We start from the raw sequence: 16,759 nt of genomic DNA, 5'->3' as shown, positions 1-16,759 counted from the left end.
ACCCCCTATATGTACTTTAAGGTCCAAGAATGAGGGGGAAGAAACAGTTACTGTAAAAATACTCTTGTCAGACCTACATTTGTTTTCTGATGGCCTACAATAGACTCATAACCAGGGCAGTTCCACAACACAACACTTTACAACAATCAACTATACAAAATTCATTTATTTTAAAAAATGTAAATTAATGTTGTATAGTTGATTGTTGTAAAGTAGGCCATCAGAAAATAAATTTAGGTCTGACAAGAGTATTTTTACAGTAACTGATGGAGTGAGTTGTACTGACAAAAGCAGGAAGTGGAGGTGAGTTTACAGGAATGATCCCCTGGTGGAGGAATGCACAACCATACTCCACCTCTCGCGATGGCTCTTCCTCGAGGAGCCAGGCATTTCTCCGATACGTGAGATGTGAGGGAAGGACCGCCATGAGTCAACTCTGACCAGAACTATCCTGAGTTAATAGAAAGGCGAAGCCAGCCTAGGAATGTGTTTTTATGAACTGTCTTGGTTACAAGACTGTATGCTGAAGCCTTACTTTCAGAAAGAGAGAGCACTAGTCCCAGGCAAAATTGTGATTACTCAGGCATCATTTTGGTGATTTTGTGTTATGCTTGTTACACAAAATTACTGAAATGGCGCATTAATTATGCTTCATTAGTGGCAAAAATTTAGCAAGAACAAGCGTACATTAAGCAAATGAATAGAATGTGAGCAGTGATATGTGAATTCATTCTCACTCCTTAGAATTTCCCAAACTTGAGAATGCTGACCCTGGTAAAGATGCTGTGGGTGTTGTGTGTGTCGCAGTGTGAACAAGGATGTGTCTGCTGTTTGTGAGGGTTGGTTTTTCGTGCCTCGACGGCAGTATCAGCTTGGCACAGATTAAACCGGTGACCATGATGGTAGTAAAAGTTCCTGTGAACGCCCTTAATTTCATTTTACTCCGTCCTCACATACCCGCTAGTGCGAGCGCCATTGTGCCACTAACACCCCTTGCCCCGCCCCTGTCTTTCTTTGCCCTTTGAGTGCGGCGTCTTATTTTTATTATCTTTGTCATTTGTTTACATTTCTGAGTCGCTGCATTTTCTTTCCTGCCGCTTCCCGACAGCTTCCGTTACTCATATGTAGATGGTGTAAGCTAGCTCAGTAGGTTCACGGAAGCATTGGCGACATCTCCATATTTACTGTAGGTCATGTATTTGAAACTGGGTGGTCAACTCACCCATTCATCCTCCCAAGACCGCTAATAGGAGCAACTAGTAATCTCTGCGGTGAGCTCTCAGCCCAATGAAATGTTCTATTCTGAGTTATTTTGGTTTCCAATGCATGAACATGCCAGCAAAGCACCTGTGCTCCACTACCACACAAAAACATATATCGAATGCAAACATTAGCAAGCATTGGCAAAGTCTGTAGTTCTGGCTTGTATTGAGTCCTGTGTAAAACAATAAAAAAAGCCTTTTGCACTGAAAGAAAAAAATGACTGCTTTGTGTATATAATGCATCTATGAGTTAAATAATTTAATGTGTGATGATTCCGACAACTTCCACCTTATAAAATTGTTCATCAGATGTTGTAATGCAAACACTGAAAGCAGAGTGAAACATTAAAGAACCAATAGCAGGAAGGGGCGGGAGAAATACTCCTGAGTGGAGCCAAAGTCCAGTCTTTTTATTTTTTTTTAAGGATTTTGTAAGGACAGGCGATGCACACAACTGTGCAGTCAGTAAACTCAGATGTAAAAAAGTTGAAAGCGTAAGTGGTCAGCCTCCAGCAGGTAAAATGATGAAAGGTGCATTAGGGTAGCAGCTGCATCCAATAAGCAGTTAACCTGGTTTAAGTTTTAGCCTCCAGCGAGGTCAGTGTAGGGCCTTAGTACAGCTGTGATGTGGTAATAAGAATTGGGTCCATGGATTTACCTGGCCTGCAGCAGGAGGCCCTGCCTTTATAAGAGTCAAGGCTGATGCAGGAAGGGAAACAAAACTGAGTACCTACCTGATCAATGCAGCGCCATGAGGCGCTGAGGATGTTCACAAGCAGCTGTTTCTAAGTGGTGTCACAATGTTTTAGAGCATTTCGCCGCTGGATTGTGGCAACAGTTCTTGCCTCTTCCATCCACAGAGTCCTGGGTTGTACCTTGATGATGTGTTAATCCCAGCATTTTATCCTTGTGTCCGTTCTTGCGTTTACCAGTAGAAGTTCAAGCATCATACCCCTACCTGTGCTGGTTCAGCTACTAGACTTTTACCAATAGGTGTGCTAGATCTAGCATCTTACCTCTGCTTGTGCCTCTTCTCGTAGGTTACTGCCCCCTGTGCTGGCTACAGAATCTTACATTTACTCCTGTAAAGCCTTAGGGTTACAGTGCCTGGACATCTCACATCTTAACTCTACAGCTTCAAGGAGGTTTAGCATCTTACCTCTCTCGTGTGCCAGTTTATACGTCTCCTTTGCAGTGTGCCTGTTACTGGGGTGAGGTAGAGTCAGAAGGGGACAGGCAGAGGAGATTGGATGAAAGTGAACTTGTGAAGATCTACTTAAAAGCCCACAACTTACAGAACAGCAAGGCAGGCACTGAACTAAAAGAGACCCAGCAAATTTGTGCCATACTGCTGGCAAACACAACAGACACCGGGAAAGTGTCCTTTCACCACATCCGCTTCTTTTCTTTACTCTGAAATATCCTTTCATACTAATAATGGAACGTGGAAATTGTTTGGGAAGTAATTCTAGAAGGCCAGGAGATTCCTCCTTTTGTGACCTGGGAGCATCAAGGGTCTCTGAAACTATAACCAGCATTGGGCTCACGCATGGAGGTTTATCGCTGCATTCATTTGCTTTAAAATGCACCATTTGTCAATCTTTTTTAAATTTCTTTCTCAGGAGAGGGACTCTCCCTAGACCCCAGGGTTGTCCATTGAACTTGTTCACATCGCTAACTAGTGTTTTCTATTGGAAAGGGTAGAGCCAAAGCAGTCTTTTTTTTTTTTTTTTTGGAAACCGTTTATTACAAATCTCAAGAATATACAATTATGGGCCCACAACCTTCCGGCCGGCCGCTAGGAATGGCAGAAACATATGGCATACGTTCAGAGAACACTTGGCATTACAAAGGAGCATAAGAAGGAGTCATCAACATCATGGGCCACAGCCATAATACGTCGCAGTACGGTTTCATTTTATACAAACAACAAAAAAAAACAACACCCACAAGGCTACCCTACAGTCGAAAGTGACAGCACGTGCTCCCCAAAGGGGAACCCCAACTATTAGAGGAGTCCAAAGAGGGGAAGGGAAACAGAGCGAGGACTGGGGGGACCTGTGCCCGGGGCTAGGGGAAGGGGTCAGCTAAGGGGACGGGGCTGGTGAGGCAGCAGGCAGCAACGGTGGCGCGCAAATACTCCCACGGTAGGCGTTCCAGGGGCCCCACACTTTCACCCATGTCGCAGGCTTACCTCTCGCCACATACACCACCTTTTCTCGAAACATGCACCAATCCATGTGCTCTTTCCAGGCCGACACCGTCGGGGGGTTCTGGGATCCCCACAGTTGCGCAATGTCACGCTTGGCAATCATATATCCCAGAGTCACCCACCACGTTTGCGGAGCCGAGTAGTCAGTTGGTTCCCACACATTCAACAGGCATCTCCTCGCTTCCGGCAGCAGCGCAACACGCGTAACCACTCGCAGGACCTCGTGCACACCGCGCCAGAATCGCTCCACCTTCGGGCATTCCCATAAAATGTGCAGGAAGGTCGCCACGGCACCACAACCACGCTTGCACAAACCATCCACAGTGTAGCCCATGCGCTGAAGCCTTGGCCCCGTCATGTAGACCCGGTGGAGTATTTTGAGCTGGACGAAGCGAAGGCGAGCCGGTATAGCCACCTCCTTCGGAGAGGCCACCGCGGAGATCCAGTCCTCATCGTCCAATTCCAGACCGTCGGCAACCCAAGCCTCGCGAAGGCCAATCAGCAAGCCCGATCGATCATTAATCAGTTTTTTATAAATAAGGGAGATCGTACTATCTGGAACGTGGCCATCTAGCACTCTATCCTCCAGGGGGGAAGACTCCGGGATGGAGGCGACGTCTGGAAAGACGGAGCCCAGTGCATGACGGATCTGCAGGTATCGAAAGTATTCACTACCCTGCAACTGAAACTCCGTCTGCAGCATCTCGAATGTTTTAAATCCTCCCCTCGACCAGAGATCCCCCACTTTACTGATGCCTATCATGTCCCATTTCGCGAAGCCCTTCGAGGTCCAGAGAGAGCCCAGCTTCTCAGACGCATACAGCGGTGACGCCCGGGTCAAACGGTCCTTCCATCCCATAGCTGCATTAGCCGCATGCCATACTCTGACCATGACACGCGTAGGTCCCGTCAAGTGAGCATCGGGCGCGCCAGAGTAGAGCGCTCGATTGTAGTCGCCACCGGGCAGTAGCATCTTGTCCATCTCAAACGCCGGGTTCAAGGCGGGCCCATAGAGGCCATGGTTAATTGCAGCTAACTGGGAGGCCCAGTAATACCGTTTAATGTCCGGGAGGGCGATCCCCCCGTCATACCATGGGAGCGTCAACTTCGCCAGGGCAATGCGCGGCCTCCCGTCCCAGAACAGGCGGCGCTGTAAACTCTCCACCTCACGGAAGTAGCGCGCCGGGACTGGGTCCATAGTGTTCTGGAGAGCGTATAAGAAACGTGGCAACGACATCATCTTAAACAACGCCGCCCGGCCGAGCGGCGAAAGCGGCAGGCGCCGCCAGCGCACGACGTCCTCCTTCAAGCGCTGGAGAGGGGGAAGCAAGTTCCGCTCGTAGCGAGCCTCTGGGTCCAGAGTAATGTAGACACCCAGGTATCGAAACCCCTGAGAGGCAATCTGAATCGGACAACCCCGCGGAAGGACAGGAGCCTCCCCAGAGAGCACATACACGCATGATTTAGCCCAGTTGATGACAAGGCCTGAGTTCCAGCCAAATGAACGTAAAACATCAACCAGGACTATGAGTGACTTACGTGGGGAGGCTAGGTACAAAAGGATGTCGTCAGCGTATAGGGACACACGGTCCTCATATTTGGGGGTCCAACGGAGTCCACGGATGGAGGGGTGCCACCGCAGCCACTCCGCCAGGGGCTCCAAGGCCAGCGCAAACAGGAGCGGCGACAAGGGACAGCCCTGTCGCGTGCCCCGGCCCAGCTCGAATGGGGCCGAAACTCTTCCATTCACCACCACCTGCGCCAATGGGCCCGAATACAACAATTTGACCCAACTGATGAAGCCCGGGCCGAATCCAAATTTCGCCAGCATCGCCCAAATGTATGGCCACTCAAGCGTGTCAAACGCCATAGCCGCGTCTAAGGACGCCAAAATGGCCGGCTCCCGCACGAATGGGACACGTGCGAGCACCCCGTGCAAGCGCCGCAGATTAAGGGCTGTATTGCGATGGGGGATAAAGCCGGACTGGTCTTGGTGAACCAGGTCGCCCACCACGCCGACCAGCCGATTGGCCAGCACCTTGGCGAGAATTTTGGGCTCCGCATTCAAAAGCGAGATAGGCCGGTAGGATGTGACCCGGTCCCGAGGCCTCCCCTCCTTGTGGATCACCACGATAGTAGCCAGACGCTGGTCCGGTGGGAGGGAGCCCAGCGAGTGGGCCGTCAGGAACATCGCGCGGAGGTGGGGCGTCAATAAATCTGGTCGCAGCTTATATAACTCGATAGGGATGCCATTAGGGCCCATGGCCTTGCCAGAGGCAACCGAACGTATGGCGAGGGCAATTTCGTCGGATGTAGGAGCGGCATCCAGCGACACCCTGTCCTCCTCCGAGAGGGAGGGCAGCGCGATATCCCTAAGCAGGGAATGGGAGTCCTCCTCCGAGCAAGGAGAGACCGGAGAATACACCTCGCGGAAATAATCCGCGAAACAGGAGACAATTTCTTCCGGCTCGGTGACACTCACACCATCCGTCCTCTCAATCAGCGGGACCACACGATTCACTCTCTCCTTTTTATCCAACCACGCTATCAGTTTGCCCGCCTTATCACCCACATCATACAGTCGCCCCTGCTGCTCCCTACTGAGGCCCCTGGCCGCCTCCGTAACGAGGGCCCTGTAGGCCGCCTGCTTAAGTTGTAGGACATGCAGTGCAGCATCCGTCACTCCGCTCTCTAAATCACCCTCCAATTCAGCGATTTCGGCCTCCACCCGGGTAACCTCCTCCCGCTCGCGCCTCCGGGCATGTGAAATGAGGGACAGGGCCTCTCCTCTGAGAACTGTCTTGAAGGCTTCCCACAAGGAGATAGCCGAAGGGATGGACCCCACATTCTCATCAAAGTATCGCTGCAGGGATTTAATCACAGCAGCGCGAATGGTGGGGTCGCGCAGGTACCAGGCATTGATGGGAACCACCCTGCCCTCACCCCTCGGAAGGACATCAAAATGGAACAGGAGCGGGGAGTGATCTGAGATACCCCGCGCCAAATGGCGCACCTCCCCCACACTCCCAGCATAGGCCGCCGGGACAAGGACATGATCAAGCCGTGAGAGGCTACCATGTGCCCCCGAGTGGAAAGTGTACTGCTGCTGCGTGGGATGTTTTAAGCGCCAGCAGTCCACCAATCCCAGTGTATTTAAGAGGCCAGGTAGCCACGCCTGGGCCCGGGGGAGGTCCCTAGGGGGGTGACGATCCAGAGTCCCAGAAACCACCGCATTGAAGTCCCCCCCAACCACCAGGAGTCCCCCCGGAAGGCCCAGGAGGAGGCGCCCCAGGTCTGCAAAAGTGGTCGCCTGCAACCCCGGTGGGACGTATACCGATACAAAAACCACCACTTTGCCTTCCATTCTCCCCACTAAAACAGCATAGCGCCCCCTATCATCATGGCGCACCTCATCAATTTCCAACGGGAGCGAGTTCTTCACCATAATGCCCACCCCCCGTGAGCCCGACGTGAAACCCGAGTGGGCCACCAAACGATAGCCACGCCGATTCATGGCACAGAAAGAGTTTCCAATAAGGTGTGTCTCCTGCAGGAAGACGACATCGGGTGAAATTCGTTTCAAATACTGCAGGACCACACCTCGCTTGATCCTATCCCCCAGTCCATTAACGTTCCAAGACAACAAAGTCAACTCCCTACCCCCCATAACACACAGGAGCCATCAATCGTCCCCCGGAGAGCACCTTGAAAACGATACAGAAAAGGGTTTGCCTTGTGGTAAAAACGAACAACAACACCCCACCCCAACTCCCCCCCCCCAACAGAACTCCCCCCTCCCTGCACCCCTGCATGAGCCCAAACAGCCCCCCCAAAGTGCAGTGTGCCTGTCGCCCCATAGATGGTGAAACTAACTAAACCCCCAGAGGAGGAGGGAGAACCCCCAAGAGACCCTACACGACCTCCACAGGAGGAGACTTACTCAAACAGGTGAACAGTCTAAAGTGACATCAATTTTGTCCAGAGCGAGGCATAATATTAGGCCCTCAGTCCTGATCCGGCGGGCCCTCTCCCCCCACCGCTCCCCCCCCAGCCCCCCCGACCCCGATCCCCAGGCAAAGTATCCAACCAGTCCCCGGCTGCTTCGGGACGATCAAAGAAGTGCGCACGGCCATCCAACTCCACCCGCAGCTTAGCCGGGAAAAGCATAGCGTACTTGAGATTTAGGTCCCGTAGACGACGTTTGACTCCGAGAAAGCTTAGTCTCTGCTTTTGGACCGCTGGGGTGAAGTCGGGATAAAAATTTATATCCATATTGTCGAGTCTGACCGGCCCCTGTAGTCTGGAGGATTGCAGGATAGCGTCTCTGTCTCGGAAGTTGAAAATCCGGGCGATGAGAGGCCTCGGGGGGGCTCCGGGCTTAGTCCTTCCCCCGGGAACCCTGTTGGCCCGCTCCACCGCGAAGAATTTACTCAGTCCCCGGGGCTGGAGGTGGGTGAGAATCAAGTCTTCCACGAATAGATCCGCCGCCGCCTCCTCCCGTCCCTCAGGCACCCCGAGAATACGGACATTGTTCCTCCGGGCCCGACCCTCAGAATCCTCCAGGCGACGATCCATCAGCGCGCTCGCCTGGCCAAGCCGGCGCACCTCCTTTTGGAGGGCTGCCACATCCGTCGTGAGGCCCGATGTGGTGTGGGCCAACGAATCAACCCGGTCATTAGTCTTGGATAAATCGGCCCTTACCAGGCCAACATCCACAAGGACCGAGTCGATTTTCTGCGCCAGTGTATCAAAGCGCTGGTCCACCGAGGCCTTCATCTCAGCGATGGCGCCCATCACGTCTCGCAGGGTCAGGTCCGCGGGCAGAGCAGGAGCATCAGTCGGGCCCTCAGGGGACTTACGCGGCACCTCGGGAGATCCCTTCTGGAGGGTGTAGCGGTCCATGCTGTTGGACTGGGGGACTGCGCCACGTCGGGTCGATTTCACCTTTGCCCGATCTCCATCTTGCTTTGTGGACATGGTTCCAGTCCCACGGCCGTGCCAGGCACGTCGTAAAGGGTGGGCAAGCCAGTTCACAGGATCCGGGGGGGGGGGTCACCACAGGGCCACGGGGCAAGTCACAGCCGGCTGGCCGGCAGGGCACCCCAACGGGGCCACACTACCTCACAGTGCCCCGTAGCCCAACCTCGCCGAAACAGCAAGGAGGGTGCAAAAGCGAAAGTGAAAGTGCGGGGTACGCGAGCCGCCGCGCCCAGCCCGCCGCTGTTGTTGACTTTGCCTCCGGATCACCCCACAACTCCAATCCGGAGAAGGCCGGAAATCTCAAACGGCGCTACCGCCGGAGTCCGAGGTCCAATTTGGAAGCGGAAAGCGGGTGCCACCTCAGCTCGGGCTCACCAACACAGTCCCCTCATCTAGGACAGGATATTGTCAGGATATATGTAGGAGGTCGCGGAGGTCCTCGGGAGCCTCGCACCTACGCGGCCATCTTGGTTGCGCGCTAGGCTCCTCCCCGAGCCAAAGCAGTCTTGCTTAGTACCCTAGCCCTCGTCAGAAGTCAGACTTGCTTGGCAACCCAGAAATTCTCTGAAATAATGTATGAGTTTTCTTTTATGAATGCCTAGAAGAACTACATTTTTAGTTCATTTATCACAGAAATAGTGCTGAAAATCGCACCAAAAAGATGCCAATTTTTAAAAAATGTCTTCACAGGTGAGAACCCCCCGAATCACCCTTATTGCTGTCCGGCTCGCTCGCTGCGCTCGCTCGCATACGTTGATTCGTTCTGCATACGCCACACCAGTTTCAAATTCCACCAGCCACCACTGGTTACTTTGTTGAATTGACAGCATGTCTGACTTATGCGGTTTTACCGCCATGTAATGCAGTGGACAGGAAGCGGAAATAATAACTTTGTTTTATAGAAGCCTTGCACCATGGCAGTATTGTAGTCAATGTTTATTTGAGGTGCAACTATTTGTCAATGAAACTTGATGCTGCTGTTATGTTTTGTTGTAAACGGAGATTGCTAATCTGTCAGGTCTAGATATTATCGACACTGGGAAGATGAAATGCTAAGACAGTCCATCAGCATTTGAACTTTTGTCCTGCAGATAGCACACAAAAGCCTGAAATGGAGACATTAGGCAACGTATGTACATTACCAGCTATATTGTGGACTGCAGAGGCTGGGGATGGGGTACAGGGTGCAGAGGTAAGAAAGTAACAATAGTGTGAGGTGCCGGGAGAGGGAAAGGAACCAGACGGATGAGTGAGAGATGGGAACTGTTTGGAGATGTGAGAGAAATAAAGAGCAGTGGGCGAGGAGTGCAGATTGGGACAGTGCGGAGGTAGAGGTGGATGGGGTGAGAAAGAAACGAGCGTGTGGAGAAGAGATGGTCGGGGTAGTAATAGGCACCGTAAGGGTAGATGGGTGAGGGATTGGTGGATAGGTGAGTGACAGACGGATAGACCGACGAGAGTCCCAGTCAGGGTGACTGACGGGTAGAATGGAGAGAGAGGAAGCGAGCAGATTGGGAGAAGCAGGTAAGAATAGTAAGAGAGGCGGGTGCAGGTGAGAGCAATAGGTGGATGGGGGACCGCGGGAGGGAGCGGAGGGTTGATGGGTGAGTACACGAACTAGGGATGAAAAGCGGACGAGTGACTTCTTGGGGAGGAATGAGCGGTTGGAAAGTGTTAAGGGGTGGGGGAAGGAGTGGAACGGTCCAATGGTCGAAGAATGTGTGGGTGAGTAGACAGAGCCAGGGTGGAGCGGTAGGGCATGGCTGACAGTGGTGAAAGGGGGAGACGTGCAAGAATGTTGTGATGGGCGGAGGGGGAGGCAGGGTAAAAGTGTGAGCGGCTTAGGCAGGACGTAGGGCTGAAGTGTGTGGGAAGGAGTTAAGAGAAACTAGTAAGGGCTATAAGCCTCCGATGTTTGGCATTCTGTAGCCCAAGGGACAGAAAAATACAGGGAAGGACACTCTTGTGAAAGAACATGCTGACCAGTTAGAAAAACTGAAGTGGAATTGTTGCCCGGAGCCTGTCATAAAAATCTTGGATCTTTAAAGTGATCGGGAGGGGTAGTGTCCAGGATGGTGACGGAATAGGACGCAGTGATCGGAGCTCCACCGGGTGCCTAGGCAGCTTTCTCATATAACCGCAGAGGAGGTGATTTCTAACAGCATCGACCTGCATCCACGTTCAGGGGACAAGCGGTGACCCAGCTGGGGCACCCCAGCGACAGCCCAAACACAGATGGACAATGTCCACAGCAGCGAAGAGCAGGGGCACGAAGAGACTGGTGCAGAGGAAAAGAGTAGAGAAACCGGAGATTGAGGGTTGTCCCCGACCTACGCCAGGGAGTGGATCGTTGTTCACTTGCCCCATGCCTGAACACGCTGCGGGTGAGTCTTGTTGTTCTCGAGCCTGGTGGGGGTGGCGGTGGCGGTGAGTCACTGCACGCCTGTCATACTCGTAAAACGTGGCTCAGTAAAGCGGACACGGGACATCTAAAGAAACAAGTAATTTAAAAATCAAGTAGTCCCTAAACAAAACTAACAAAGCCAGACAGCGCATTAAAACAGTAGTTGGTCGGTGCTGCTTCCGATAAAAACGGAAATGATGCATCGGATCAACAGCCAACAGAAACAAAGATAACAACAGCAATGCCAGAATTAGACAAATCGCAAGGTACAGGAGAAATTCCACTGACTTTCAGCCAACGTACAGAATACTTTAGATCTCGCTGAGACAGCGCATGCAGCGCATGCGCTGCTAACGCGAGACCTAAAAAAGAAGCTTGCTTCAGGGAGATGTGGCCATTCAGCACCCCAGCCCTGAATGACAAATGGGGTTTCCAGAAAATAAAGGCAATTGAAAATCCAACTTGAACTGGCCTAAAATAGACCCATGTGTTATGCATTGTTCAATGCAGCTGCTCATGCTCTCCCTGGTGAAAGTGAAGCCTCTCTCTGCATCTGAGTGGACAGGCTGGATCCTGTTGTTGGTTAGGGAAGCTTGCACTGCTGTTGATTGGCTGTTTCTCATTTCCACAGAAGCATACCTTCACTGCTAATACTGTACTTGTTTCATGTTGGGAGTGTGAAGAAAGCATGCTCTGCTGCTGTCTCTTATGTGTAGTGTGTGTGTGAGCATGTTGTTTGCAGCTGTCTAATGGGGAGTGAGCTTTCAATTTCTCCTCAACGTGCTATGCCATTCTGAGTGTGAACACTGATTTTTAGTTTGAGCCTAGCAGCGTGCATGCGCTGCTTTGCGAGGCTTCTTGTGTTTACTCCATGTGGGTGTGACTCCTCCCACACATTCGATTGGCTTTTGCGTGTGTCTTTCAATAATGAAAGCACACAAATGGCTAAAAGCCGGTGCATGTCCCACCTCTTTTTTAATGTTCACTCCCATGCCGTTTTGATATCGGGAGCGAGCAGCAGCGAGCAGGGTGGCAGCTGCATTCCTCGTGGGTCAGGTTACCGTGCTTTCTCTTTGCTTTCAATCTGGTCTTTACTGCCAGCGTCAACGGCGTTCCCCTGTTGTCAGCGTCTTTGTTTCCCCAGGTGTTCAAGGTGTTTTTCTGGTTTATTTTTGTGGTTTGCTGACCTGGGAAACCGTGCAGTATGGACTGTTTCAGTTGCAAGCAAGAGCTCTTAATAAAGCTGACATTTCGCAATTATAAAGCATGCCCGCTTTTGGAAAGAAATACAGCTCTGGGTATTTAGAGGGAACCCGCCTTAAGACACAAGTAACAAAATGCCGGCGAGGGGATTAAGGCTGGTTTTTAAAGGAAACATGGCTACAATTAATCCGAGCTAATCTTTGGATGCTCATTTAACTTAAATTCTTCTCGGTGGGTGTGGCCTTTCAAGACATGTTGACTTTCACTTTGATGTTTTATCTGCCTGACACTAGCAGCGACGCTGGATCTTTTATTCTTTTTGTGCATAATTCATAGAAAGGAACACGACAAAAACCTAGCATCGATAGAAACGGAAGCAACTGTTGCCCAAGGATTGAGGTATTGGTATTTTTCATATGTTGAGCATCTGTTTATGTGACCCTAACAGTCGCTGGAGTGTTTCACAGTTTATATATAATCTTTCTTAGGTCAGCCTAGGCAGCACCGGCCCTTTCCTTCCACCCACCCTCACTTTCCTGTTTCTCCTCCCTCTGCCCTCCCGTCCCTGTTTCTTCTCTCCCTTGTCTGTTTCTCCCTCCCTGCCCCCGGTCGCCACTCCCACCCAATCGCCAAAGGCAGAAGCTCGCCTAGAGCGAGACCTATTGGCTCTGCCAATGCTTGTTCACTGTTGCTGAAGCCAGTGATTAATTTGTAAAATAAATACGTGCCCTGGCACTTGTCAGGAAGCCCCTGCAGCCTGCCCCACCCACTGACCCTGTTAGCGCTGCCATTTACAGCACCAACAAGTGGAGAAGTGTGGCTCACTGGTTAGAGTAGGCAGACCTGGAAGCAGAGGTCAGCCCAGGACCAGGGTTCAATTCCCGGCTCGGCTGGGTCTTGAGTCCATAAATTGTCCATGGACTCGATAATTCTCGCTCCAGTGCATACTCAATTCATGGGTTCACACTCTGCGACTCTGGGCAATAGCTTGCTTAATCTCCACAATGGCCCCTCGCGGCGGGATGCCTGGCTTTCACCTTGTGGATGCCCTGCTGGGTTATCTCACAGGGGAATACCAGGACGGGTTCCCTAAACAAGCGCTTAGAGACCGGTTGATGATTTGCGCTATATAAATATCTGTACATTTACCAACACAACTACCTTCACACTCATACAAATGTGACAATTCAGACTTCAAATATACATAAAAAATGACGAATACCTGCCGCCAAAACAATTCTTATGGCTTTGGGTGGCAGATATTATTCATTTTATGTATACCAGAAACCACGGGCTTAAATTAAGCATTGAAGCTCAAATGTGTGAGGGAGCATTGTTCAGTTATTGTCACTGCTGTTCCTGTTCTGTGTGTGTAGACTGCACTCTTCCTGCCCAATTGTTACTGAGTCCTAAGAAAAGTTTTTCACCATGGAAAATCCAAACAACAGCTTTGTCACTGTTTCCTTAAATTGAAATTTTGAAAAATTAGGTCTAGAACTATTTGCTACTAATGGAAATTCAATATTAGGTACATGCATGTAAATATTGTGTTTAAATGCTGTCTTCAAATGGACATCCATGTTTGTATGTATCTGAACTTAAGCTGGGGCTTTGATAATATTTTTGAGGTAGCACCCAGGGAGTTCTGGACAGAGAATGTAACTTTGTATCAGGTCAGGTTTGTACCAGGTCAACCACTTCGGTGAATTACATCAAACCGAAGCAACACATACTGAACTGTCCATTTGAATTCAACTTATATGGCTCCCGCTGGTGTAATACACAAATATTTTCAAAGTCAGACAAGTTTATAATGTAGTTTTATGTCTTCTACTTGAGTTGATGTCTAACTTCATAAAAATGAGAAGGCGTAAGTGCAGCGAAGTTCTTTTTCTACACCAAGAACTTATTTCTCCATGACCGGAATCCCTTTCTCTATATGTCCACAAAATGTACAAGTTTTCGGAGAACTCACCCCTATTTATTTGCAGGAATATGTATTTATTGTATTTATGTTTGAGGTTTCGTACAGCACAGCTATCACTCCAGAGAACTCTATCGGCGTTGAAAAGCAGAGAACAGGTTCTGCACCAGCAGGGATCAGGCATGACATTATTAGAGGTTAGATTCAGGTCTTTAAAGCTTCCCTGAACCTTAATAATGAGGTTTGGGCTTAAATCTCCAAAAGAGTCGAGTTCCAAAAGGTAGCACCATGTAGTCTAAATGGTTTGCCACCGCCTTTATTGTAACTGAAGCAGGGAACTTCGAAAGTAACTTTGTTCGACGACCTAAGGTTCAAGAAAAGAGCATATTTTTTGTATTTGTTTTGCAGGAACTTGGGGGCTATGGCACGGTAGATTTAATGCATTATGCATGAAATCTTAAAAATAATTCTTTTTGTGCAGATGCCATGCCCCTCTTGCTGATGATGGTTGGCTCCACTTGCGTGCCTGTTCTTACCCTTTTCAGCAAGCAACTGGGTATTTTTGAGCATTGCCATTTTCTATGCATTTCTTTCCTTTCCAACTTTACCCCCATCTCTGGAGTAATGTGCCACCTTTCTCCCCGTTTTCCCCATCCCTTCGATTTAGCGGTAGAATTCCCCCTAAGGCTTTACATACTGAGGAAATTCGGGACACTGCATATTTCCGCCATTCTGATGTTGAAACCAGAAATAATTCCCCGAGCCAGAAGAGAGGATTCATAATGTCTCAAAGACCACACAGCCTTGCTGTGGTGCTACTATCAGTGTGCAGCTAGGAGTAGTCTGGCCCCAGCTCGCCTTAGGGCTTTTTAGTGCCAGCGAATACACATAGCCATGTATGCTTCCTGTGTGCTGAAACCCACCGGCCACTTTTACGCAGTGACGTAGCTAGCAGGAACCGGGGAGGGGGGGCGATCCACTCAGGCACTCTCTGTGGGGGCTGCAGAGGTGAGCAAGTCATGTCTGTCGACTACTACTATCCCCCAGCCCCCCCCCCCCCCGAGAACAAATCGTTTGTTGGCCTCCACCACTCCTCCCCCCTGAAACAAGTCGTACAGAACTCCCCCCGATCTCACCTGCACAGGGCAGCAAATTTAGGGGCTGCCCCTGGTGGCAGTAGGGTCTAGCTACGTCACTGCTTTTACGAGCGTCCCTGGTGGTACCCTTTCCTATGTATACAATATTTTGGAGGTCGATATTCTGGGAACTATCTATGTGTAGGTCAATATTTCTGTACTTGATAATATGAAATACCAGCACATAAAGGTCACCTTTTTACAAGACATATTGCCTGCCAGTAGCGAGACGATTACAGTGACGGTCAATGCATCACCGTCATCATTGTTTGACCCCTAAGTCAAAAGAGTATCTGAGAAATTTGAAACAATAATACTCTTCTCAGCCTGAGCAGTCACCCAGAAGAGGTTGGATTTCAACTCTTGTGGTGCTCTGCCAACTCTGACTACCCCTCAATGTCATCAGACTGTCTGCCTCCACTCCACCCATGTCCACTTTGAGTAGCTCTGCCTTCGCCCAGAAAATATCTGCAAAGTAAAATAGACAGGTAGACTTACCGCTGGTAGAGCGAAGAAGGACACTCCTATAAGGGTGAAGGTGGCCGCTAGAAGCCGCCCATTCCACGTCCGTGGGTACTTGTCTCCGTAGCCAATGGTGGTGAGTGTGATCTGGAGATAGACAACATAAAAGCACTTATGAAATCTTAATGCATACTGATGCTGCACCTGACTTGTGTCAGTACATGTGACCACAAAATTATTACCTGGCAAAAAATATTGTGTTGGTCCCACAAAATAGGATTTGTCACAAACACATTTAGCCTTTTTAACAGTATGCTGGGGGCCCAATGGCCACTCTCTGCTTTCTCAGCAGCTGTGGCACAAGTGTTCTTTACCGACTTCTTCTTGTAGACATTCTTTTAGTTTACATCCCACCGCATCTACAGTATGTCCCATTCCTTCTGGCCCTTAATAATCTTAGTGGACTACTGCAGAGATAAGAATGAGGTACTCACAAACTATGTGCAGAGTTCTCCACACCTGGAGACTCCATCATCGAGGAAGAGAACGCTGCACACATAAGTATAGGGAATGCAGAGTTGTAAAAATCCACACATTGGGCCTAATTCAGAAACAGCCTCCACAGTCACGGCAGAGACCTCGCATTTGTGGCAGGTTTCCCGCAATTGTAGTGGGACCTCAGTACAGCAGTCTCCCATTGCGGAGATCCCGCCACTAGTGCGGGACCCCTGCCATGAAAGGGAGGCCTCCACTGTGGCTTTGGAGGCTGTTTGTGAATTAGGCCCATAGTTTGTGAATACCTAAAAGTAGTATATTTACAGAAAAGTGTAAGTTTACCTTTGTGAATCAGGGCCACAGTTCCCAAGCCAACAAATGACAACACCATCTCTTTTGAGGACTCATCCATTAACTATCTTGTCAATGGCCTAAAACATCACTTCGATCAATTACATTTTATACCACTTTCATGACAATTTATAAATAAAAACAACAATTTGCCCACCTCCCAAGAGTGTAAGAGAATTGTGCCTTCAACTACGATGAAATTATTCTCGGTGGCCATTAGAATCCTCTGGATGGCTACTGAAAAGATATTCCAAATTAAGTGCTCTAGAGAGGAACTGAGATGGTCATAGAAGGATACGTTTTCGAGGGCCTCTGGGCAATTCTATATAT

General features: G+C 49.9%; 1 protein-coding gene across 8 annotated transcripts in view; it reads right to left on the bottom strand.

Annotated features, from left to right (window-relative positions):
* KCNQ2 (potassium voltage-gated channel subfamily Q member 2) overlaps nucleotides 1-16,759 on the bottom strand; it is a 341,848-nt gene that overhangs the window by 133,874 nt on the left and 191,215 nt on the right. For all 8 annotated transcript variants that reach the window (XM_085619689.1, XM_085619690.1, XM_085619696.1 and 5 more), the window contains exon 6: nucleotides 15,620-15,730. In XM_085619689.1, the coding sequence (XP_085475815.1) occupies nucleotides 15,620-15,730 (111 nt within the window). The remainder of the gene's footprint in view (nucleotides 1-15,619; nucleotides 15,731-16,759) is intronic.

The sequence above is a fragment of the Triturus cristatus genome, chromosome 7 (assembly GCF_964204655.1).
Source record: "Triturus cristatus chromosome 7, aTriCri1.1, whole genome shotgun sequence".
In the NCBI taxonomy this organism is placed as follows: domain Eukaryota; kingdom Metazoa; phylum Chordata; class Amphibia; order Caudata; family Salamandridae; genus Triturus; species Triturus cristatus.
This window is presented reverse-complemented; position numbering and strand designations above follow the sequence as displayed.